The sequence below is a fragment of the Phyllostomus discolor genome, chromosome 3, assembly GCF_004126475.2.
Source record: "Phyllostomus discolor isolate MPI-MPIP mPhyDis1 chromosome 3, mPhyDis1.pri.v3, whole genome shotgun sequence".
Lineage (NCBI taxonomy): Eukaryota > Metazoa > Chordata > Mammalia > Chiroptera > Phyllostomidae > Phyllostomus > Phyllostomus discolor.
In genome coordinates, this window is record NC_040905.2 from 141,490,220 (window position 1) to 141,514,963 (window position 24,744).

The 24,744-nt window shown below is 36.0% G+C and overlaps 1 protein-coding gene across 4 annotated transcripts; it reads left to right on the forward strand.

Annotated features, from left to right (window-relative positions):
* The first annotated feature begins 2,031 nt into the window (after window positions 1–2,031).
* Window positions 2,032–24,519, forward strand: C9orf72 (C9orf72-SMCR8 complex subunit). 4 transcript variants are annotated; one of them, XM_028513016.2, is made up of 11 exons: window positions 2,032–2,107; window positions 6,496–6,983; window positions 8,124–8,183; window positions 10,783–10,878; window positions 11,576–11,640; window positions 12,896–12,968; window positions 15,651–15,767; window positions 18,178–18,413; window positions 21,508–21,565; window positions 22,908–23,017; window positions 23,121–24,096. In XM_028513016.2, the coding sequence occupies exons 2-11, from the start codon at window positions 6,540–6,542 to the stop codon at window positions 23,305–23,307; spliced, it is 1,446 nt and encodes a 481-aa protein (XP_028368817.1). In that variant the 5' UTR covers window positions 2,032–2,107; window positions 6,496–6,539; the 3' UTR covers window positions 23,308–24,096. The 4 variants fall into 4 exon arrangements, with proteins under 4 accessions (XP_028368817.1, XP_035877417.1, XP_035877418.1 ...); XM_036021524.1 differs by lacking the exon at window positions 2,032–2,107 and adding an exon at window positions 2,129–2,146; XM_028513024.2 differs by lacking the exon at window positions 2,032–2,107 and having other exon boundaries at window positions 5,177–6,983; window positions 23,121–24,519.
* The last annotated feature ends 225 nt before the right edge of the window (window positions 24,520–24,744 follow it).

Here is a 24,744-nt window from a genome sequence, read left to right on the forward strand (position 1 = left end):
TTGGCTTCCTGAAAAGGGGATGAGTGCTAGGAATTATCCTCCCCTTTACACATTTGAACTTACATGTGCTATGGACCACAATATTAAGTCATAATTATTTTTTCCCTCACAATTTTTTTATCTGATCCATCGAAAGACATACAAACTACTGCTACACAATATCTAAACAATTGTTTGATTAGATGTGGGGAAAATATTCATGTTCATTAGCTACAAAGCATCATGCATACAGAGCCACTTTCTTTATACAGTGGTACCTCGGTACTCATTGTTAATTTGTTCCAAAACTCTTGATGAGTGCCAAATGATGAAGCATTTTGTCATGTGGGCAGCATAGTAACTCATACAAGTTCTAGCAAGTGCGACAAGTCTCGAGCAAGGTCTGAGTGTTGAAACATTTTTTTTTTTGCATCAAAATGCAAAAGCACAGGGTTTGACGAGTTCTGAAGCTGACAAGTACTGAGGTATGACTATATTTTATTTCTTATGGTCATGGAGAATTTAGGCCTAGGTGTTTCGTTATTTTTCTCTTAGGAGACATAGTTGTTCTGGATTGATATTGCAGGAAACCAGAAACCTGTTGGAGAACAAAGAAAATTGTTTTGCCTCTAGGCAAAATTTTGAAGTAGAAAAACTCTTCTTGGTGGTGTACCAGTTGACTCCAAGGCACTTCATCCAGTCCCAGTCTTACCCTAAAGTGGGGATGTTAATGTATCCCCCCACTAGGTGTCATCTGAGAAAGCAACTCAGGACAGACTGGTGTCCCCAGGACTCTGTGGGCTCTGGTGCTGCACTAAACTGGCCTGAATCAGCCAGCTAGGCACCTTTAGATAAATAATTTAATCTCTCTGAATGCGAGTTATAGCCTACGTAAAACAGGGATGACGCTATCTATATCATAAATATGTTGGGGATAAGGCATAATTCTTCCTGTAAACTGAGGAGCACAGCATCAAACACACTGTAGGAACCAGATGATCAGTAGCTATTTGATGTTATAAGCATACATCAGTGGGTAAGGGATCTATATCTATGCCTGAGGGAGTCATTTCTATTTTTATTCATCCCGTTCTTCCTTTGTGAATGATAAAAATGTGCTGCGTGATTTTTAAAGATAAAAAATGTTGAGTGCTACCCATCTGTAGTGAATAACCTGAATACACACAGTTGCAGAATAAAGGCTGGTTTAATTCGAGGTTTGAAAAAATATTACAGCACATCAAATAAAATGGTCAAGTACCTTTTCAAAGGTTAAAAAAATTCACTTCGTGCAACTAGCAAAGATGATTTTTAAAGATGTGAAAATAATGCTTGAGAGAACGTTTTACATGTAAAGCAGACAAAATTGTGATGACTATGTCTTGTGCGAAAAAGAAATTACCTAACTGGATTTGGGGTTAAATTACAGTATACTTAATTGTGCCATTAGGGAAAAAAATACATTCATTTATCAAATGTTTGTTGAACGCCAATACGTGCCAAGCTCAAACAAAACAATCCACAACCACCAGCTCTGCTTCGTTTTATCAGGTCCCAGCAGCCTTTCCCCAGAAGGAATAGCATTGTCTATCTCGGTTAATACCTTAGGCCAACATTTTCACAGGGCGCGTCTTTGTGCAAAAGGACAGAGCAGGTCAGCACCCGCCCCCCGCCCTTACTCAATCCTCATTCGTCCACGTCACAGCAAATCGAAAATGCTAAGACGTTACTACGGTGTCCCACGAGAAAAATGAAGGTGCCTCACGCAACTACTTGTTCCGCCCACGTAAAAGATGGCGCTTGACGCGTCAGTTATCTCTGCTGTCCTGTTCCTTCCCGTAGGAGGCGGGGTTTAGAGAGGGCTAGAGGTACGAGTTTCGATTGTGTTTTGCGACTTTTCCGCATTTTCCCTCCTCCCCTTGCTTTCACAGTGTTTGCCACAGGTGAAAAAGGAAAGATTAGATAAAATTTAACAAGAAAAACCCAAAGCCGGACTCAGTAAAGCATCTCCTGGATCGACTCCCGCGTAGGGTCGGGCTTGGGGGCGGGACCGGAGGCGGGGTGGGGGCGGGGCTGCGGTTGCGGTCCCCGCGCCTGCGGCAGCGGAGGCGCAGGCGGTGGCGAGTGGGTGAGTGAGAAGCCGGCGGGCTGGCGGCGGCTTTTTGAGGTCGGGGTCCCAAGACCGCACGGGGGTGGCGGCGGGGGCTCTGCCCCGGGTTCGCCTCGTCCTCTCTTTTCCCGTCATCATAACCGAAACCGGGCGTCGTCGGGCTTCCCTGTCTGGCAGTGGAGTTGCGTGCATCCGGGTCTCGGTCTTCCAGGAGCCGCAGTGCTAAGATCAGGGGATCGGGATCGAGCCCTTTTGCCGCTTTCCTTATCGCATTACCCGAGCTGGCTGATCCCTGGGGACCTGGCCTGAGACCCGGAGGGACCCATCGGACGCGCGGTTATGCGCGCAGGTTCCACAGGAAGGGATCTTGGGCTCGGAGAGACCTGGCGCGGGCGAAGGCCAGAGGGCGAGCGGCGCACAGCTGCTGCGGACCAAGTTGGGGGCATAGAGGAGATAAGGTGGTTTGGGAGGGCGGTAAGGACAAGATATGCCCACAGAACTGAAAATTTGGGCGGCAGTTCTAGGCTGGGTTGTGCTCCGTTCTGTGGGACATGACCTAATTGTTTCACAGTTCTGTGGTTACACATACTTACTTAAAGGAAGTGACCACTGTGACTTGGGCATCGCTTGACTGATGGTATCAGTATCAGTTTCAGAAAGAAGTGCACTGATTATATTATGGGTCTGCTATGTCCAGCCACACGGGGTCTGAGTGGCTATGGTGAACTTTTCTAGGCTTCTGTGGTTAGGAGACAGAGAAGCAGATGAGGCAGTTGCCCAAGAGAGATGGCCGTATCAGAAACAATGAAGATTGTTAGGCTCTAGCAAAGTACTAGTCTGGTTTTGGCCAGTGGACAAGTTCCAATTCTAATAGTTCCCATTCCTGACCTGTGATGCACAGCAAGGGGACACAGTACTTTTGGCGTTGCTTTTGATTTGTACAAAAGGAACTGGAAAGTACTGTTTGAAAAGATCTTTCACAGACTTAGGAAAAGTTAACATAATGGGAACATCACAGAAGCAAGAATGTAATATAACGGAGATTAGTCATATGGAGTCCAAATACTTGAAATATGATGGTGTTATGTGATGTAGATACTGTTGCCAGCACCTCAGCCAAACCCTGCTACTCTTGAGGGAAGAAAATCAGTTGGATTTGCCTTATGATAACTGTGTTCTTTATCCATTATGAAAAAATGAGAAAGATTATAGACTGCATTGCAGATTGTGTAGTAAGCTGGCACTAACTTTTTCCGGAAAACAATTACATAGGAGCTAAAGATGTTTTTTTCCATAATACTCCAAACTGGATAAAATAGTCTCTTTATTTGACTCTGTTATCAGTCCAAAAGTTTCCTTTCAGAGGAAGAAGTAGAAAACCCATAAGTCTCCTATCTTTCAAGCCTGCCCTTGGGCTCATTATCTGAGGAATTTGAAGCTGTGAGAGAGATGGCCTGATAGTGATATCTTGAATATCTCTGAGTTTTGCCTAATGAAAATTTAGAAAGTGTCGCAAACTTTTTGGTGTTACAAGCAGTTCACTGTGGATAAAGTTTGTCTGACAGGTCCCTGTTTCCTAAAGTGGGCTGATTTAGGACCACCTTAAGGCTGGGAGGCAATACACAGAAAGGATGATCACAAGAAGTGTGAGTCTTACTACTATGGTTGAATACTGATCTACAATTGCAGTGGATCAACCCACTTTCTAAATACCAGTCAGAGAAGGGGTGGTTGATTTTTAGTAAAGGATTAAGAAAAAGCAAATATTCAGATCTGCTCTGCCAGTTTTAATAAATGATAGTTAATATAATCTGCATTTGTTGGGCTATTTCCAGAAAGTGTGTTGGGTACATTTCATCAGTGCTATACTTTGTCTACAGAATCACCCAGTTTGGATCCTGGCTTCCCTCAAAAGATGCTTAAGGCTAATGTTTAATAACTCTCTGGGGAAGCCAACCTTGTATATAAATAGATACATAGATTTTTTTTAAAAAGACTACTGGTTTTGAACTGTTTTTTTTTTTTTTCAGCCACGTTTGTATATTTGGGTTTTCTTCACAAGAATGATGATTTTAAAAAGTATTAGATCATCTTTACAATTCCTAGTTATACTTCTCTGTGACATTTCATTTCTCAGGTTATTTCTTTTGGCAGGATTTAAAGCTAAGCAATCAACATGATCCTTGTCCTTTGGTTTCTTTCTAATGATACTAGCAGTGAGACTGAATGTAATTAGTAAGTCTATCATAGTTTGATTTCACTATCAGTTAAAAAGTTTTCGTATAACCCAACCAGATTTTGCCTTAGGACTCAATTCAATTTTAGGAAATGTTTTTATTTTCAATGCAATGATGAAATGCTTGAGTTGCTACATTGCTTTTATGATTGATTATCCACCCTTTTTATCAAAAAAATGAGCAAAACAAAAATATATTACTATACTGTTTTATGCCTGTGTGTTTACTTAATTCATATCCATGGCCTCCAGTTTGCTGTTGTTAATGATAACAATACCATCATTACAGTTTCAATTCAAATTACGTTCTTGTATTCTGTCATTGTAACTGCCTAAATTGTGTCCAAAACAGTGAATACTTTAAACAAGCTATAATATAGCTTATATCCACTTACAGTGTAATATAACACATTAAAAAATAAACATTTCCTAAATGAATTTCTAAAATAAAAGGTACACACATAAGAACAGTCTTGGTGTTAAACCATTTTTGCATCTACTTAAACAGTTTACCAAACTGTAATACTTATTCTTGAAATCATGATAAAAGTGTGCTCCTAATACTCTAAAAATAGAAGTGGCTGCTTTTCATCAGTCTCTGAACTCTCTTGACAAGATGTAGATAAAATCATTTAAGTAAAATGGTTACTTTGACATGAATTTAGTTATAGGTCAAATGTGTTCTCCTGAAGCAATCATATAGGCAAAGATAGGTATATCATATTTCAGCTAATAACTGTTATCTTTTACAATTTAAACTTGCTTAAATGAAATTGTCATTTTTTAAAATTTTCTGTCTTTGAATTAAAATACTCAATTTTAATGTTAAAAATGATTCATTTTACACTAACATTAAACTGAATATGCACCCTCAGAGTGATATATTTGAGTAGTTTAAGATATATAAGAGACCTGGGTTCTAGCCTGACCCTGTGACCTTGGGCAGTTCATTCTTCTTTCTGTGTCTGTTTTCTCAGTAGATTGAACGGCTTGAAAAGGGCCCATCCAGTTGTGGTGTTCTCTACATGTTCTACGTAACTGAAGCTTTTTTATTTCAGCCATTTAGAACTCCTTGTAGTGATAAAATGCTATACAGCTGTCTTGAATGCATATTAAATGTTTTATCTTTGTGCTGCAGTGTCATTTTAGACACCTGTAGTGAACTTTAGTACCCAGATACCTAGAGAATTAATTGAGAATGACAGGATGTGTGATCATTTTTTCTTCCTGGTCCACTGTTGAGTTTTGGCTTTTTTTCCCCCCTTTCAGTAGCTTTTACAGTGTTCCTACTGCCAGGTGTTTTGCTATTTTTCTAGGAATGCCATAACAAAGTACACAAAAATTTATTCTCTCACAGTTCTGGAAACTAGGAGTCTGAAATAAGGTGTCAACAGGGACCTGCTCCTCTGAAGGCAGGAGGGAAGAATCCTTGCTTGCCTCCTCTTGGCTTCTTGTGGCTACCAGCAGTCCTTGGCACTCCTTGCTTTGTATCTGCATCACTTTAATTTCTATCTCCAACTTTACATGGCCTATACCCTCTTATGTCTGTATCTTCAAATCTTTCTCTCTTTATAAGGACACCAGACATTGGATTAGTACTCTCCCTAATCCATATGATCCCATTTTAACTTGATTATGCCTATTTTCAAATAAGGCCACATTTGCAGATACTGGGGATTAGGACTTGAACAGATTTTGGTGGGGACTCACAGTTCAACCCCCAGTAAGCATCAGTGTCTCTAACTGACTCCTCCCCTTCCTCATTTAATTGATATGGTTTAGGAACCAAATACCCAATTATATTAGAATTGCATGTAGATTGGATATTTGGGAACAGTGAGGATCTATTCTATGAGCTTAGTTTATAATTATTTCCTCTGAATGTTAATAAGCTCTTTTTAGTTCATTGTTACTTGGGATTTCTAAGTATATTTCTGGGTATACTTAGATACACGGTGATAAGTAACTATGTATCATAAAATTTTATCAGTAAATACTTACTGTGTACCCGTCAATGCTAGTTGAATGTCTCTATCCTGGTTGGAGACATGCTTCCAAGTCTTTTTTGACTGAAGAGCAGAAAATTGCAGGTGCCAAAATTATTTGGGTTTTTGATGGATGGGTTTAAAATTGTTGAACCTAATCATTGATTTTATATGTCCTTGTTTAGATATCCCTGGAGCATTTGGATAATATGACAGTTGGGACATAGTGATGTCGACTCTCTGTCCTCCACCATCTCCAGCTGTTGCCAAGACAGAGATTGCTTTAAGTGGTGAATCACCTTTATTAGCAGCTACCTTTGCTTACTGGGACAACATTCTTGGTCCTAGAGTAAGACACATTTGGGCTCCGAAGACAGAACAGGTACTTCTCAGCGATGGAGAAATAACTTTTCTTGCCAACCACACCCTAAATGGAGAAATCCTTCGAAATGCAGAGAGTGGGGCTATAGACGTCAAATTTTTTGTCTTGTCTGAAAAGGGAGTAATTATTGTTTCATTAATCTTTGATGGAAACTGGAATGGGGATAGGAGCACATATGGACTATCAATTATACTTCCACAGACAGAACTTAGCTTCTACCTCCCACTTCACAGAGTGTGTGTTGATAGATTAACACACATTATCCGGAAAGGAAGGATATGGATGCATAAGGTGAGTGGTTTTGAGCTTATTAATCAGGTTAACTTAGCCATTGAAAGTTTATCTTCTGACTTATGTATATAAAATTTTTTAGAAATAATACACAGTTAACTTCAGACAGTAGCTCTTGTTTCCATCCACGCTATTAGATACAGATAAATCTAGTCTGATGTCTGTAATATTCATAATGATCCTAGAAGGTAGGAGGTGATAGCTCTACATTACAAATAAAACACTAAAACTTAGAGTAAATAGGGAATGGCAGTTTTAAAGTCCATATTTGTCTTGAGATCCTTTGACTCTAAAAGTTTTTTTGTGGGGGTGGGGAGCATTGCATAACTGTTTCGCTCACTACTGTGTGTGGGTGCAAGCATTTCAGAAGAGTTTCATAAGCAATCAGCCGGAAGCTTTTGATCCCTTTAACTTTGCCAAGTTCCCACATTGGTGAAATAAGGAGATTGGACCAAATGGTTTTTAGGAAGTGCTCCTTTCATTTCATTTTCATATCATAAATATTTCTATTGATTTCATTCCTTCTGCAGAAGAAATTGTTGTTATTCCCTAAAGCCTATAGTTTAACATATATTGATACTTACATTTCCACATACTTTTGTCAGAACTAAAGAATAAATTTATTTCTCCTTTCTGCTTTGCAGTTTCGTACTAACATAGAAATCCATTAAACAATTGTTAATTTTATGAGGCTTTTATTAGCTAGTAAGAAAAAAATATCTTTTAAAGGAGTAGTTTCTTACCGTGTTTGCAGGCTAGCTTCATTAATTTTCACATGCATATGAAAATCATTTAAAATCAAGAAGCTCCATATTCTCCAGGTTCAACATGGTCTTAGTGAATTTGAAGAATGGAAATCATTATTTTTGTGAAACTGTATATATATTTCATTGACTATTTTCTGCTAAATTAAGTTTTCAACTACAAAAAGAGGAGTGGTGGTTTTATTTTATATTGTCTAGGAGAGCATGGATTTGTTTGGTTAATTTTCTCATCCCCTTTTTTTTCTTCCCTAAAGTAGAAAGTATTTTTCCCATGAACTAAATTACACATGAACATGTCTGCTATTTAACTTCATTGTAAAAATATGCATCAAATATTAATTATTTTAATTATTTTAATGAATTTTCCCTTGCTCAGGAAAGGCAAGAGAATGTTCAGAAGATAGTATTAGAAGGCACAGAGAGAATGGAAGATCAGGTAAGGTGGCTATTGCATGCTGTCAAACACTACCAGCATATGTCTGTATGAGGCTCAGGGCCACTTTTGTTAAGGCCTTGAAGCCATATGACTTTGACAGAGTGAGCCTAAAAGTCAGCAGAGCCTTTATGGAGAATTACAGAATAAACTGGATAAAAACTTGCATATCTTATCTTAGACCTAAATAGTTAAATGTAAAATCTAATTGTAATTGCACCTACAGATTAATATTTTGCTACCTTTTTTCTGTATGCACAGAGTAAGTTTTGAGTAATGTTTATAGTCAGAATTAAAAATTGTATGTAAGATTTTCTTTAAAGCAGTTTCTTAAACATTTGCACAAAAGCAGTTGTAACAGGAGGAAAGTGAGTACTCCGAAGGTATTTATAGTTGTAGGCACAGCTCTAAGCATAGTATATCTTTGAAATTTTATCTTTAAAATGCATGCAATCTACATTTTATTCTATGATATATCTATTTGTTTTCATTGTAATCTTCCACTGATACTTCTCACCTTAGTACTGATTAGGCTTCTTGTAACATCAAGTTTCTAGGAAACTGTGCTGTGTTTATCTCATGACTTTGAATACCCTTAGGGAGCAGGCACCAGAGTTTCAAAAGCATGATTGCAAAGATTGGGCTTCCCCTGTGGAAATGAAGTACAAACCATTTCAGCATAAAGCAAAGTTCTTCTGAAGGGGACTCTCCAATGGAGGAAGGGTTATTTGCTTTTATTCCTATTGCACACCTTCACCCCCCACCCCCGCACCTTCTTTGTTCCTGTTGAAACTGCAGTATAAACGTCAAGGCTAGATTGCCTTTTCTCTGGTTCTCTTCATCATGCCCGAGACAGAATGCTATTTTAAACAAAAACTTTCCTAAACTTTTGTGAAATACAGGGATATTAACGAAGGAAAATACAAACCCTGTAACATGACCTCCTTCATAATATTTTTAATGTCTCTACTTCTGTAAATAACTTTCCAGGACAGAGAAAGTAATTTTGGGGAAAGGTCTGAGACTTATAAGAAAATATTTTCCTTAACCCAGGGAAGCCCAGCCTTTGCTTGTTGGTCATTAAGCAGGGTCTCAAAGAATGGGTTGACTTTTGCCAATCTCTGCTTATGAACTAATTAGAGTTATTGCAAGATAAGGAAATTTAGAACCCAACAAAATTCTGCTTTTACTGGTGTTTTTTTCAAACCAGAAGCCTGTCCTTACAAAGTTACCACTGTTAATGAATTCTATCTTCCTTCTAAGGGCTCTGGAAGATGTCCTACCCCTTCCAAGTCATAAGGAAAGTATACTTGGGACAAGCTAGGTTCTTAGAGGGGAGACATTGTCCTCAAAAGTATAAGTTAGAGAAGTTTAAGGAGAAAAGGAAACTTAAGGGATTTTTTTGTTAAGTTTCAATAAGGATATTCATTTGTTTTTGATGATAAATATCAGATATGTTTATGAACTACTGTATATGCCTAAACCTAAGGGAAGATATTTTCTCACAACTATCCTTTCCGGAAAGGAGTTGCCTGATAATTGAGTCCTTGCAAATCTCACATGATGTGCTTTCAGTGACTTTATTTTGAACAGTGAATACTTTTTGGGGATGACAGAACTTCAGTCAGTGCTTGCTCTGGATGCTTATAGGTGTCAGCTGATAAAATTGCTATATAAGGAAGCAAATGCAATAGCTTCAGTCATCATTCTTGTTGATTCTCAGTATTATTGATTGTAATTGTAAACAAGCATTTAAAAATTATTTTAAAGCCTTGGCTGGTATGGCTCGGTTGGAGCATCGTCCTGTTCCAAAATGGTGCAGGTTCAATGCCCAGTTAAGGCACTTACCTAGGTCGCAGGTTCTGTCCTCAGTAGGGCATGTTTGAGAGTCAACCAGTCGATTTCTCTCTCCCATCAGTGTTTCTCTTTTTCATCATTGTTTCCTTGTCTCTTTCTCTTTTACTCTCTCTTTCCCTCTCCCTCTTTCCATCTCCCCTTCCCCTCTCCTCTAAAATTAATGAACATATTCTCGGGTGAGGATTTATAAAAAGATAGAGAAGTATTATCTTAAAAGAACTCTTAAGAGAAACTTATGTTTTATTGATTATTAAAATATACATAAGCGGTGATTTTGATTTGCATTTGGGTACATTAAAGCTTATTATGAATGTGGAGGTTCAATATTGATTCACACTTTACTACTGTATTAATTGTTGAGGATTTCAGAGTCTTATTCTTCACTTTCCTGATTTTTAAATATAAAACACATTGATGACCTTTAATTAATAAGATCTATCTTATAAGACATTTAAGACATTTCAAAAGGAGATCCTTTCATTTGGCATGATGATTTAATTATTGCATTGAACAGTAAATGATAAACCAATGTTTCTGACTAAAGAAAATTATTTCCAGAAGAATAAAAATGGGTTTCCAACAGCATGTAAATCCTTTAGAAATATTTTAGAGTAGTAGACTTGTTTAGATAATTGGAAAATTATCAATATTCCTGTCAAAGGGCATTATTCTTTGCTTTCATTATTGAATTTTTTATTGTCCAACCTCCGTTATTTTCTTCACCTCACTTTACTTTTTTGTGCAGGGTCAGAGTATTATTCCAATGCTTACTGGAGAAGTAATTCCTGTAATGGAGCTGCTTTCATCTATGAAATCACACAGTGTTCCTGAAGAAATAGATGTAAGTTTTTATTTCATTAAATAGGGGCAGTGGTATGCTCTATCAATTTTTTTAGTTAATTTACCCTTATGTATATTACTAGTATTCCCATTTAATTGTATGCATTTTTTGTCATATATACTATTTGTATGAAGTATTAGGCACTTTAACAAAAACACAATTATAGAGGCTTTTTGGTCAGTGATAATTATGATAACATTAAAATTTACTTGGCCTCTTTTGTGTTTCTTAAAATTGGGAGAATTTCAGACCTTATGGAAGTAATCAGTGTTTTAATTCAATACTTTTGGTAACAAAACAGTATACAAATGGAAGTTTATTCATATTCACTAACATAGTTTCCCTAATCATTTGTTGAGGACATTTTGAGTCACACACTATGCATGCATGGAGAAGTTTTTAAGAAACTGCTCTTGTTGTTTTCTGACGTTTTTGTCATTAAGATCTGCCTCCTGATTCTGACAACTCAGAAGAGGAAGTTGTTCTTGTAAAAGTTGTTGCTTAACTTGCCTGACGAGCTTTTGCATTTGTTCTCCTAAAAGTTTATGCTAGTGCTCAGAGATTGTTTTATGGGGATTCTTGATGCTTAGAAATGAGGGCAATGTGTTACATTGAACTTAGGTTTCAGAAACCTTGTGTATTAAAAATGTTTTTCAATATTATGTTATGCCAGAATAATTTTTTTGGTGCATTTTAGATTGCTGATACAGTTCTCAATGATGATGATATCGGTGATAGTTGTCATGAAGGCTTTCTTCTCAAGTAAGAATTTTGTTTCTTTTCATAAAAGCTGAAAGAAGATACAAATCTTATGCTCACCTGTGACAGGAACACCATGAAAGGAAGTCAATAACAGAATGGCTAGTCCACCTTATTCTAGGGACAACATTGCACATTTGAACCATTGCTTAGCTTTGTGTTATTTTTTCATTTATTACAAGCCTGTGATATATTTGAGGTTATTCTTTTTTTTTTAATATTTAAAGAAGCTGAGTTTCCACAGCACCCAGATAAGAGATCTTGGTCTCTTGTTTGGTTCTCATTTCTTGTTTTACTTCTCAGTAATGCTGAAACTAAGAATCCTTTCGAAATAAGTTGCATTGTGGATGCACTTGCACTATTTGGGACTAGAAAAGAAAATTATTTCTATTTGTCCTGATCCTCTCCATCATACAGTAGATTTTAACGCTTAAAGGTGTGGGCCCTAAAACCAGATTTGCTGGGTTACTGCTCTGTAACCCTGGGCAAGAAGCTACTTGAGCTTTGTGTACCTCCATTTCCTCATCTGTAAAATGGGAATAAAAATAGTACCTCCTTTATGGGATTGTTCTAAGCGTTGAATGAGGTAAATCAGATTAAGCATTTAAAACAGTGTCTGGCACATGTAAGCACATAACAATAGCTAATAGCTAACATTTCCTATTTGTATTTCTTCTAAGGAAAATAATAATAGCCAGTATTTATTGAGTGTCTACACGTTAGTCCCCAGTCTAAATGCTGTCTCTACATTTAGAGTCTCATACTCTGCTTTAGTGTTTCTTTACAATTGCAGATTACCTTGAAATTTTATTTTTTAAAACAAGAAGTGAGAGAATAAGGCACATGCTATTATGCCCCACAGTCATTCCCCTTTAGGTGTGTGATAGAACTGGAGAGGCAAGGGTGTGGCTAGCCTAGAAGCCTTAAATGGCTTGAATCAGAAGCTCATTAATCCTGATTCTGTCCAGCGGGAACCATTCTTAGCATTATTTTTAATCTTCTTTGTCTTTATGTAAATCGCTTAATATCTCTCAACACTGCAGTTTCTTCCTCTAAAAATGGTGATATTTTTACTAAATGGGTAGTTTTAAGGTTCAAATGAGAGAATATCTGTGAAAGGCATGTAGAAATAAAGGTGACACTACACTTGTGTAGCTTTGATGCTCTTCATGTAAAGTTATTCTAAATTGTCTGAAGCTCACTTGTCTTTTTTTTTAAGTTTGTGAAATTGTTTTAATTTTTTTTCTTCAATTCACAGTGCCATTAGCTCACACCTGCAAACCTGTGGCTGTTCTGTCGTAGTAGGTAGCAGTGCAGAGAAAGTAAATAAGGTAATTTATTTTGTAACCCAGCAAATAATCTGAGTTTTGAATACTGCTAACATGTCATGGATTGTAATTTAAAAGTCAGGTCGCAGTCAAAATGACCAAACAGTGTAAGGAAGCAGTATAATCTAACAAAGTTACTATGACACCCTAAGCAAAAGAGTTCAGAATAAACTGAATAGGAAGTCATTTATCAGTTACATTTTGATAATTCATAAATAGTGGTCTCAGTATTTTATAAATGTTTTTGAGAATATTTTAAAATTAGATATTTTTAAAATTCTTTTATTTATTGATGTTACCTTGAATAAATATGAAGATGACTATGTACTTTTCATACAAATTCCAATGAAATTTTATCTGATCACCTCGATTTCATTTTCTTTTTTTCCCCTGTAAATCTGCCCCTGTGTGGGACCTATTTACAGTAAGTAGTCAGTGGAGGTTGTATATTATTCAGTGACATTTGTGACCACTTCCTTCATGTTATGTGAGTTAGTAAAGAATTAATGAGCAGTTAAACTTTTAAGGTAGTAGGCAACAAACTTCAGGGATTTGGGGCACTTTTCCTCACTGATCATTAATTAGAAAAGTATACATATCTATCAATTTAAGCAAACCTATTTTTTTACATTTTACATAGGAGATATGTTAGGAATGATTATTTGTTTGACAAATATTTTCCTTTTTTTCTATAATAAGCTACCCTATATATTTACATGAGCCTTAATTTACCAAAATTATATTTCTAATACAACCATTTGTGTATGATGTTTACTTGTGTTATTATGCTGCATCTAGTGATTAGTGATGTTATTTCTGTTACTCCAAGAAAGTAGCTTTCCATCTGCATCCCCCAAAGTCTTCCAGTTTCACAGAGAGACTTTTTAGTTACTTCTTGAGGGAAAGAGACTCTGTGGTAGGGACTGTGTTTTTAAAACAGTTTTCTCATCCCACGTTGTCTTTAGCTTAATAGCTTCCCTTTTGAAACCAGAAAAGACACTGGCATTCAGGCTGCCTGTCACTACCAAACCCAATAAGCAATGACAGCGATTGAATCTTTATGAGCGCTTTATTCAGATGGCTAGGGATCTGAGAAGATGATCGATTCATACCCTAACAGACCATCTTGTCTTCTCTTTCCAGGTCAAACTTTTAATAACAGGAAATAAACAAGGTGCAGTGAAGGGTTTTGAAATTCAGAGAAGATTAGGTAGAAGAAACTGCAACATTCCTGCCCTAGGCAGTTAGCTGTTCCCAGGGATGGGTGGTCATTTGTCCCTCCCTGAAACCCTATGGCTCAGATGCCTCCACTTGTCCCCAGGCCGTAATCTTTAGTGGTGCTCTGGAGGTCAGCTCTTTTCTTTGCAGGAGCCAGGATGGGCCTTACCTATCTGTAGTTTTTTAAACAAACTATCTGTAGTTTTTTATGTAGTTTCTTTAACATATACATTACTTGCTATGCTTATAATTTTTTACGTTAAATTAAAATTTCCCAACTCTTGAGTCCCCTATCACTTTGACCTTATTTGAGAAAAAGGTTGCCCCTGTTCTAGATTATAAACCAAAACCTCTAAATGTAGTCTGAATTCCAACACAGTTACATGGTGTAGAGGAGGATAATTAATGTTCCCTCTCCTTCTAGCTTTTTGGCTGAGACCCCTTTGTAATTAGGCAGATTCATTAACAGGGGAAAACAAGTTTAATAACATGTATACCTGCTGTATACGTGGGAGTTATGCACCAAAACTGAGCACCTCCAAAAATAACCCATGCTTTTACCTAAAACACCATCTTCAGCTAATGACCAAAGGAGATTTTGATAGGGCATTACAGGATCAGGGAAGGTTAGGCAGGCCTTGCCTCTCCATTGATAAGCTTTCTAGAGATTATGTTGTCCTTCTCTTGATAGAGATTTTCCTTATAAATGTAAATGTGTCTTACAAAAGGGTCACTTTCAGGGTTTCTCCCATATCTACTGTTTCTTAAAAATAATCAGCCTAAAATAATCCTGTCAAAAAGGCATATTTGGTGGTGGCAAATTCTGTGCCCTTTCAATGGTTTTTTTGTTTCCTTAATAGATCTATAGATCAAATTCTATTAGAATCATAGGTTTCTGAGCCCCAAATAGTGGCTCACTTATTTTACATAGAATATGATGGAATTAATTCATCTTCTCTTAAAGGATTTGGACAATTCTTGATACTCATTGTAATGGGATTTCACATATGGAACTATTAAAAGCCATAATTCTGTCTAATTTTACTGCATTTAATTTTCTTGTCCTGAATTGTTTGTTTGAGAAGCACTTGCTGCTAGGTGAAGCTACAAGTCAGTAACTAAACTCTACTAGGTCATTACTTCCTGCTGAAATAAGGACCCCTTGGTCGAAGTAACTTTAGATCAGTCACCTGGAGAGTCACAGTGTGTATTCAAATGTTAAAAGTTTTGAGATACACTATACTGTAAGCTTACCAACATTTCCCAAACTTACTTGACCATATAATTCCTCTCTTACCCACAACTGTTACAGCCCATGGACTATTCTGGGTGACTAAGGAATACTTATTTCTTAGGATGTATTTTATTGGCAAAAACAATTAAAATTTCTATTGTAATTTCTTTCATAAAACAAACCAATAATATTTTTTACATTATATTTTAATGCTAAAATCTTTTCTCTTACAGATAGTAAAAACATTATGCCTTTTTCTGACTCCAGCAGAGAGAAAATGCTCCAGATTATGTGAAGCAGAATCATCATTTAAATATGAGTCAGGGCTCTTTGTCCAAGGCCTGCTAAAGGTATGGTGTACGTTTGTCACAGGTGAAACTAATTTTTGAGACTTTTTGTAAGTGTATTTTGAACATTAGTGTTAAATTCTTCTCATGCTTATATGCCAAGGGGCTGACTTCCTTTACACAGATCTGAGCACAGAGTATATGCCTTAAGGATTTATAGTTAGTATCAGTGAAATACCACAGAATATCTTTCTTTGTGTTTCTCTTTGGATTCCTGTAGCTGCCTATCTGGCCTTATGATTTTCTTTTACTATGTGCTTGAATTTGTTTGCATACCTAAAATAGGAACATTTTTATTTTACTGAACAGATTTGAATTTTTGTGTTACCATTATATGTTTTTGTGCGATATGCATCTATTGAAAACATTTTAAGCTGCCTTCTAACTAAAAAAAGTGTATAAGATTTGATCAATCCTGTGCGTATGTATTAGAAAAATTATTTTACATTTTTTTTTTGTTTGCTTAAGTTTACTTTTGAAGGAACAAAACAGATAAATGTAAATTAGTCATTATTTTAATAATTATGGGAAAGACAGTTATGCACTTTATTGCATCTGTTATTGTTTTGATTATAATCAAACACATGAAGATGTAGATTTCCCACTGCTTATGTGATTCTGTTATAGTGGATGCTTTCTTGAGGATACAGACATAACAAAAGGAAAGAAAAATGTTAAAAAGTATTGCAAATGAAAATTATATTCAGCTTTTGCATTTTTTTCTTTTTAATTTTTTTTTAAAGATTTTATTTATTTTTAAACAGAGGGGAAGGGAGGGAGCAAGGGAAAGAGAGACACATCAGTGTGTCGTTGCCTCTCATGCGCCCCCAACTGGGGTCCTGTCCTGCAACCAAGGCATATACCCTGACTGGGAATCAAACCCTCAACTCTTTGATTCACAGGCCCATGCTCAATCCACTGAGCTACACCAGCCAGGGAAGCTTTTGCATTTTCAATAATGTGCATTCTGTGAGCTCAGAATATTAATATTTATATACCAAAACTCGTTAAGGGAAATCATTTCTTTTTTTAAAATATTTTATTTATTCATTTTTAGAGGAGGAAGGAGGGAGAAAGACAGGGAAGGAAACATCGATGTACAAGAGGAATATTGATCGGTTCTTTCACATGCCCCCAGCTGGGGACCTGGCCCACAACCCAGGCATGTGCTTGGGTATTGAACCAGCAACTTCTCAGTCTGCCGGATGATGCTCAATCCACTGAGGCACACCAGCCAGGGCCGGAAACCATTTCTAATTTAAATTATACAAATCTGAAAATTAGAACTTCTTCCTAGCAAAGGCATAAGGTACTTAGTACTTTTATTTCTTCAGCAACCTCTCATTTAATTACATGATTTTATCGTTGAAAGGTTTTATACTAGATGCATAGAGGAAAATTTCAAACTATGAATGATAATATGTTAAGAATTTTACATGCAATTGTAAATTCTGTAGCCTTTCAGAAATGCTTTGATATTATGTATCAAGAGCCTTACAAATATTTAAAGATTTAAATTGCAATTTCTACCTCTGGAAATTCATCCTAAGGAAGCAATTATATATGCTGAATATTTACTTATAAAGATGATCATCACAGCATTGTAAGAGTGAAAAATTAAAACAGCCTTTGTCTTCTGTTCTCTTCAGTCTAATAACAGTGCTGTATACACAGTATATCCGTGTTCCATGGCAACCCAGCTGACTACACCTAGAAAGAAGTGAATTTTTTCTTACTATAAAAATACATATATTGAAATTTAAAAGAACATATGAATAGAGGAAGAAAAAGTTACTTGTAATCTCACAATCCATTGAATAACCACTGTTAATATTTGGCATGTATCTTTTTGGTCTTTTTTTCTTCTGCGTGTTTTTTTTTTTCCGCATCTCTCCCCACCGGAAAACTTTTTTTTATTATATTCTGCATGTTCTAAACTGCTTTGTTCACAATATATTGTGAATATCTTTAAAAATTAACACATAAACATGAGCAGCTTAATTTTAACTGCTTTGTTGGATGCTTAGGTTTCTGTCATCAAACTTTTACACACAATCATGATTAATATCCTAGTATATATTCCTAGAGATGGATTTGCTATATCAAAGGCAGTTTTTCTTTTTTAATTTAAAAAATAATTCTTGCCCTGGGCAGCATGGTTCGGTTGGTTGGAAGATTGTCCCATAACCAAAAGGTCGTGGGTTTAAAACCCAATCAGGGCACATGCCTAAGTTCAGCCCTCAGTCCAGGTGCATGTGAGAGGCAACTAATTGATATTTCTCTTCTACATCAATGTTTCTCTCTCTCCTGGCCTTTCTCTATAAAAGCAATGAAAAAATGTCCTCAGGTGAGGATAAAAAAGAAGTCTTTATATCTTTTGGCATGTAAGACAGTTTTCCTTTCATTATCACAGGATTCCACTGGAAGTTTTGTGCTACCTTTTCGGCAAGTTATGTATGCCCCCTATCCCAGCACACACATAGATGTAGATGTGAACACCGTCAAGCAGATGCCACCCTGTCATGAACATATTTATAATCAGCGTAGATACATGAGGTCAGAGCTGACAGCCTTCTGGAGAGCCACTTCAGAAGAAGACATGGCTCAGGATTCTTTCATCTACACAGACGAAAACTTCACTCCTGATTTGTAAGTAATGCCCTGCCTTTTGATATTGTCATTAAGCAATATTATGAAATTGTATCTTTTATGAGTAAGAACAAAACAAATGGGTCTGCGTTTAAAAAGAAAGAAACATTCTAGGAGAATTATGTTTGAAGAAATAATTTGGTTAATCAAGCATTTTTTTTCTTGAATGTCTTTTCTTACTATAATTGTGTTTCCCATAAGATAAATTAGTTCTTAAAAATAAATATTTAAATATTTATATACCAAATATATATTCAGCTCCTAGGCACAGTACTAGGTACTAAGGTCAATCAATAGTGGCCAGATAGCCCAACTCTGACATTGCTTGTAGTCTGATGTGTATGAGTCAGTCAAAAGCGTATTCAGGCCCTAGCCTGGTAGCTCAGTTGATTAGAGCATCGTCATGATACACCAAGATTTAAGGTTCAATCTCCAGTCAAGGAACATAAAAGAATCAGCCAAATGATTGCATAAACAAGTGAAACAGCAAATCGATATCTTTCTCTCTGACACTCAATAAATAAAATTTTTTTAAAAGTGTATTGAGTAAACCAAAGAGTAATTCTGAGTCTTTTCTTTCTTGATAGAAAGAAAAGTCTTGATGACTATAAAGTACAACAAAACTGTCAAAAATATTAACACATCATTCTTTTACTTTGCATTTTATACTGTGGTATTTGTTCCTTACCATAAAGTCTGATTAGTAAATTAAAAAAATAAAAGTAATGATGATAAAATATTCAATGTGGACCCAATTAGGGAAAAAATGATAAATCTGAATTATAAAACCCTAAGAAAACAGTTAAATGATGTTCTGAAATCAGGGAAACATTTGTAGTATGCTATGATGACTCTCTCTAATTAATTTAAAGTGTCTGGTACATAGAAGGTGCTCAATAAATGTTAACTAGAATAATACAGGTTTGCGCATACAAGCGAGCAGCACAGTTGGAGCCAGCAGCCCTGTCCTGTGCTTCTGAGAAAAGTTGTGAGCCGAGGCAACAGATGTGCGGAGCCCCAGTAGTCACGCAGAGGGCATTGACCAAAAATGTAGAAAAGGAAAGCCAAGACCAAGGCATCCCTAGCTTCATGTTCAGGTGCAGAAGGATGATATCATTAGGACCCTTCTTTCCCTGCCTCTCCAGTGTTCTTGTTGATTCCTTAGAAAGCTTTAGGGAAATTGGTTTAGAATGTGAAGTGCTCAGAATTAGAATTCCAAGTCACAAAGTTTTCACATACAGTATTGTTAATTTTGGTACATATGTAGAAATTCCCAGAATTAATCCGTTCCTTCAAATATTTTCTTTCCTGAAGTATTTAGTATTTGTTTTCTTTTTTATTAGTTGCTTCAGAGCTATTTTGGGGAAATTTGTTGAACTTTAGAATGGGATTACAATCATCTAGCATTTTTTGGAAAATATATATGTATACTTTAACATTTCTTACTCATTTTAACCAGTTATGTTTGCTTCACTGATTTGACAAACTATGATCAGCCAGCTGTTCTTATTTTGCTAATCATAACAAAATAATGTTATAATAAAATGTTTTTCTAGCACTAAGTAAATTTTTGGATTATAAAACTGTCCAAATATATTTTAGACACTAGATTGTATATTGTTAAATTTTACATACTTTAGAGATATTTTACTTTTTAGTTTATTTTAAAAATATGTACTTTTAAGATATTTTTTTAATTTTAAAAAATAATTTCGGTCACTGGCAATAACAAATGAAAAATCAGTCCCTGGAAATATTTTTAAACTTGCTTCATCTGATTCACTGTGCCCAAGATATTCATTGAGAGAAACAGGTATGTTCACAACAGTGGACTTAAATAAATAACCTTATTCTCTCTCCAAAGCCAGAGAATGGTGCTGTCAGTGTCCATATTAATTGGACACCTAGTAATCATGAAATGCTGGTTTCCACCATCCCCCTTTGGGTTTCCTTGTGTTGTTTGATATACCTTTCTCATAGAACTAGGAAATTTTAGTCACTTTCCTATTTACCTCTGCACATACAGTTTTTTCCTGCCACTCCTCTCAGCCACTACTTTCAGTTAAAAATTGCTTATCGTATTAAATGTTACATTTCCCCTTTGACTTGAGTATAACCTAGCATCTCAGGAAATTCTTTTTTTTTTTTAATTTTATTTATTTATTTTTAGAGAGAGAAGGAAGGGAGGGAGAGAGAGAGAGAGAGAAACGTCAATGTGCGGTTGCTGGGGGTTATGGTCTGCAACCCAGGAATGTACCCTGGCTGGGAATCGAACCTGGGACACTTTGGTTCCCAGCCCGCGCTCAATCCACTGAGCTATGCCAGCCAGGGCAGGAAATTCTTTAGGGAAGTAGAATGCAAGGAGAGGAAAGGAAGAAGAAAAAAGCTCAAAGGGACCTGGGGCAAGGGAAAAGAGCATTCTTTTTTATAAGCATCTACTGTATCCTAGGTGGTGTGTTAGATCCACATTCTCTCAGGTGTGCATTACATCTTGATTTCTTTCTTTTGTTGTCACTGTAGGTAATACTTTCCTAGATTACTAGCTGGTTCATGTTACTTGCCAGATGATGGGCTTTGCTGATGAAGAACCCAGTGGTTGCAATATCCATATAGCCTTCTAGCTGTGTTCCTCATTTATATTTAAGTGATTCTTAGCATTTGTCCTTTTATCTTTTTTCATCCTAAAATGTTCTCTAGAAGTTACAGTACATAAATTTATCCTTTTATTTTGTTTTGGCTTTTGGTGGTAGTAGCCTGTCTATTTTTATTGCTGTTTTATTTTTGAGATGTCAGGAATTGGCTCTTGATATCTTTTTGTAAGCTAAGGGTACTAAAGTAGGTTATAGATATTACATATCAATCTTGGGACTGCTTATATCTTTAAGAGAAAAATGATTACACAGTGGTCTGATAAACTATAGTAATAAAGATCTTGTTAAAATATATATTTATATCTTCAAATACATCTTATATTTATAAAAAATGATTGTATATACTATCCCATTTCAAAAAAGTTAATTTATTGACTAGAGTATAGAATTATGGAAAGTAGCATTGTGCAGCCATTTCAACATTTGGACTATTTTCTTCATAGGAATATTTTTCAAGATGTCTTACACAGGGACACACTAGTAAAAGCCTTCCTGGATCAGGTAAATGTTAAACCTGAGATTGTTGGCATGAATGACATGATGTGTGTGTTTGTTTTTTAAATATATCCTGCAATGGTTGTACTCTATGTATATAACATCATAGAACTGAGTCATCACCTTTTTGTAGTGTTTCTGCTCTTTCTTAAAAGTATCTAAATGATTTTTCTTTTGAATTATTAATGAGTAATCATCTAAATATTAACCATTAAATATGTATCATTCCCCAGTTCAAATAATAAATGTTTTAATTCTGAGCAGTAACCTGTAACTTACAGTGTTTTCTTTTGGGGGGATGAAGGGAGCACATAAATGTTTTTTATTGCCTTAATTGAGTCAAAATGACTTTAAATCTTATACCTCTGTGATAGCATCTTAATTGCCTCCTTTTGAAAAAAAATCTGCTTAATTATACATTTGAAGAAAATTATAGATTATATGGGACCTATTTCTTAATCTAATAGAGCTTTGCCTTAGTATTCTGAGGCTGAGATCAGGAAACATTGTCATACATGTGGCTCTGAATAATGAGTTCCTTAGGTTAACTAGAATTTTTTTTTGAGGGATGGCTTCTAAATAATATTTATAGTGAGTAAGGACATTAAAATATGTGAACACAGCCTGTGGTATGTGTTTTGGTGAACAAGGGACTCCAGCCTGGATTTGGGCTCTGTCCAGCTCAGCAGCTTTTAGGTGTCCAAAGTTTTTCACAAACAGAAATTTGCCCCTTTCAAAAATCTTGTATGTATAACATGATAAGTGAATAAAGTACACAGAGACTTTTTATTGACACAGTGGTTAGCACATAGTCAACATCCAGGGCTGTGTGGCCTGTAATATTTCAAAGTTTAAGAATAGTAGGTAGTCATGTAATTCTGTGCTTCTCAATCTGAAATAAAACCCTTCTACCGCTAGGCCTGCACCCTCTCCCCACATCATCCCGCTCCCTTCCAGAACAAGAGCACTAGAGGGATATGGATATCTCAAAATCATTAGCTAAGCATGGCTCTGCTTCTGGGAATTTCATTTGAAGATGTGGGCAAAAAAGTTGAGTAACACAACTGGAAGTAACTTGTAATTGTGATTTTTAATTAAATAGATATGCATATATTCTTAGGAAGAATGCAAAATGCCAACTTTTAAATATAAAATAGAACTGTCAGTCTCTTTCCAGGCTTAATACTTCTGTCATACTCCAGCCCGTTAGGAGACACCAATAGAAATGATTGAGGGGAACTCCTCTAATGTGTGTTACCTGCCAGGTGCTGTTAATGCTGTGATTAAAACATGCGGTATAAGTAGAATGAGAGCAAAATATCTTTTTAAATATTTCATTTTTCTGTAGGTTTTTCATTTGAAACCTGGTTTATCTCTCAGGAGTACTTTCCTTGCACAGTTTCTACTTGTCCTTCACAGAAAAGCCTTGACACTAGTAAAATATATAGAAGATGATACGTAAGTAAAACTATATGGAAGACAAACCTTTGTGCATTATTTTGTTTTGTTTTCTTCCCTTTGGACATTTTCTATATTACATGTACATATTTTTTATTTGTAGGCAAAAAGGGAAAAAGCCGTTTAAATCTCTTCGGAACCTGAAGATAGACCTTGATTTAACAGCAGAGGGCGATCTTAACATAATAATGGCTCTGGCTGAGAAAATTAAACCAGGCCTACACTCCTTCGTCTTTGGAAGACCTTTCTATACTAGTGTACAAGAACGAGATGTTTTGATGACTTTTTAAATGTGTAACTTACTAAATATATTTGTCACAATCATGATTGCTGCTAAAGTAGCTCAGTGGGATGGCACACATCAATCCCTGGGATCGTTCCCTAGAGTTCTGTTCAGCAGTGGCAGTTACACTTAGTTACACTACAGTTGTCACAAGAAGTCTGCAAGGGATGTCAGGTGCATTGTTAACAATGAATGGATCTTTTCCTACTTGTGCTCACTTGGGATACAGACTTATGTTTACAATTATAATAAATATTGCTATCTTTAAAAAAATGTAATAATAGGATAGAATCTTGACCACAACTACTGTTTTTTGAAACTTAGGCTTCATGGTTTACACATATCAAAGTGAAATTTTTGTTAGCTTCCACAGACATAATACTAGTTGACTTTCCGTTTTTGGTGTTTCTCGGAATATGAAGTAACTGTAATTGGTTGCAATCAGCTGGAAACTATAACATCTAACTCATTTCAGTTCCATATACAGGAAGTTAACTCGAATCTAGGGTAAGTTTTAGAAAGAAAATACTGTTCAGGCAGACGTTTAGTTAAAATTAGTAATTAGAGCCTACTTTGTAGACTTAGTCATTCAGATTCAGTCTGTGTAGAAATGTCAGTGTGTTTAGTCCAGATTGTGATGAACCTCAGTTGGGATAGCTTTTGTTTGTTAAGCTCTGTCAAAAAAATATATAGGAAATTGGATTTGTTTTAGTAGTTCTTGACAACTATATAACTTAATTTTCATTATTTTTTAGACAAATGGAAAAGTGTACCTCTTGTGTCTTTTGTTCTCTTGGAAAAATACAGTTACTTGGAAGAAGTTTGGATTTCACTAGTCAGTCACTGTCATTTTCTTCTCGTAGAGTCTTACCTTCACTTGGCAATCATTGTAACTATGAGATTATTAAATAGAGAATATACTAATTATCTTTTTTCAGGAATAGAGAATAATACCTTTTTATATTTCTGCACATATTTTTATAGTTGTTGCTGTGTGTCTTTGCCTGCAACATATGAGGAATAGCAGGAGAAACTTTACTGACATATTATTTACTAGGTGTTACTTTGGCAGAACTGCCAAAGTTTTCTTAATATGCTTGGACCATTTTGCTGGCTATAAAATAACTGATTAACATAATTGTGTGCTAGAACAGTGTTGACATAGTAGTAGTATATGTGAACATAATGGGGTTTTTTAGTCTAAGACTGTGGAAGTAACTCAAAAGGGAAAAATACTTATAAGGGATAAAAGTGATAGAGCCCCTCTGCCCTGACTCAAAGTTACCCAAGAATATGTTCTGTTCTAAAAAGTCCTAATAGCCTTTCACATCTCTAATAAGAAAGATGTAGACATCTTGATTTTCACCCACATGGAACTAGGTGACTGACGCTCTGTAGCTCAGGCATGAAAAGATATACACATACCACCTCTTTGTACCCTGTA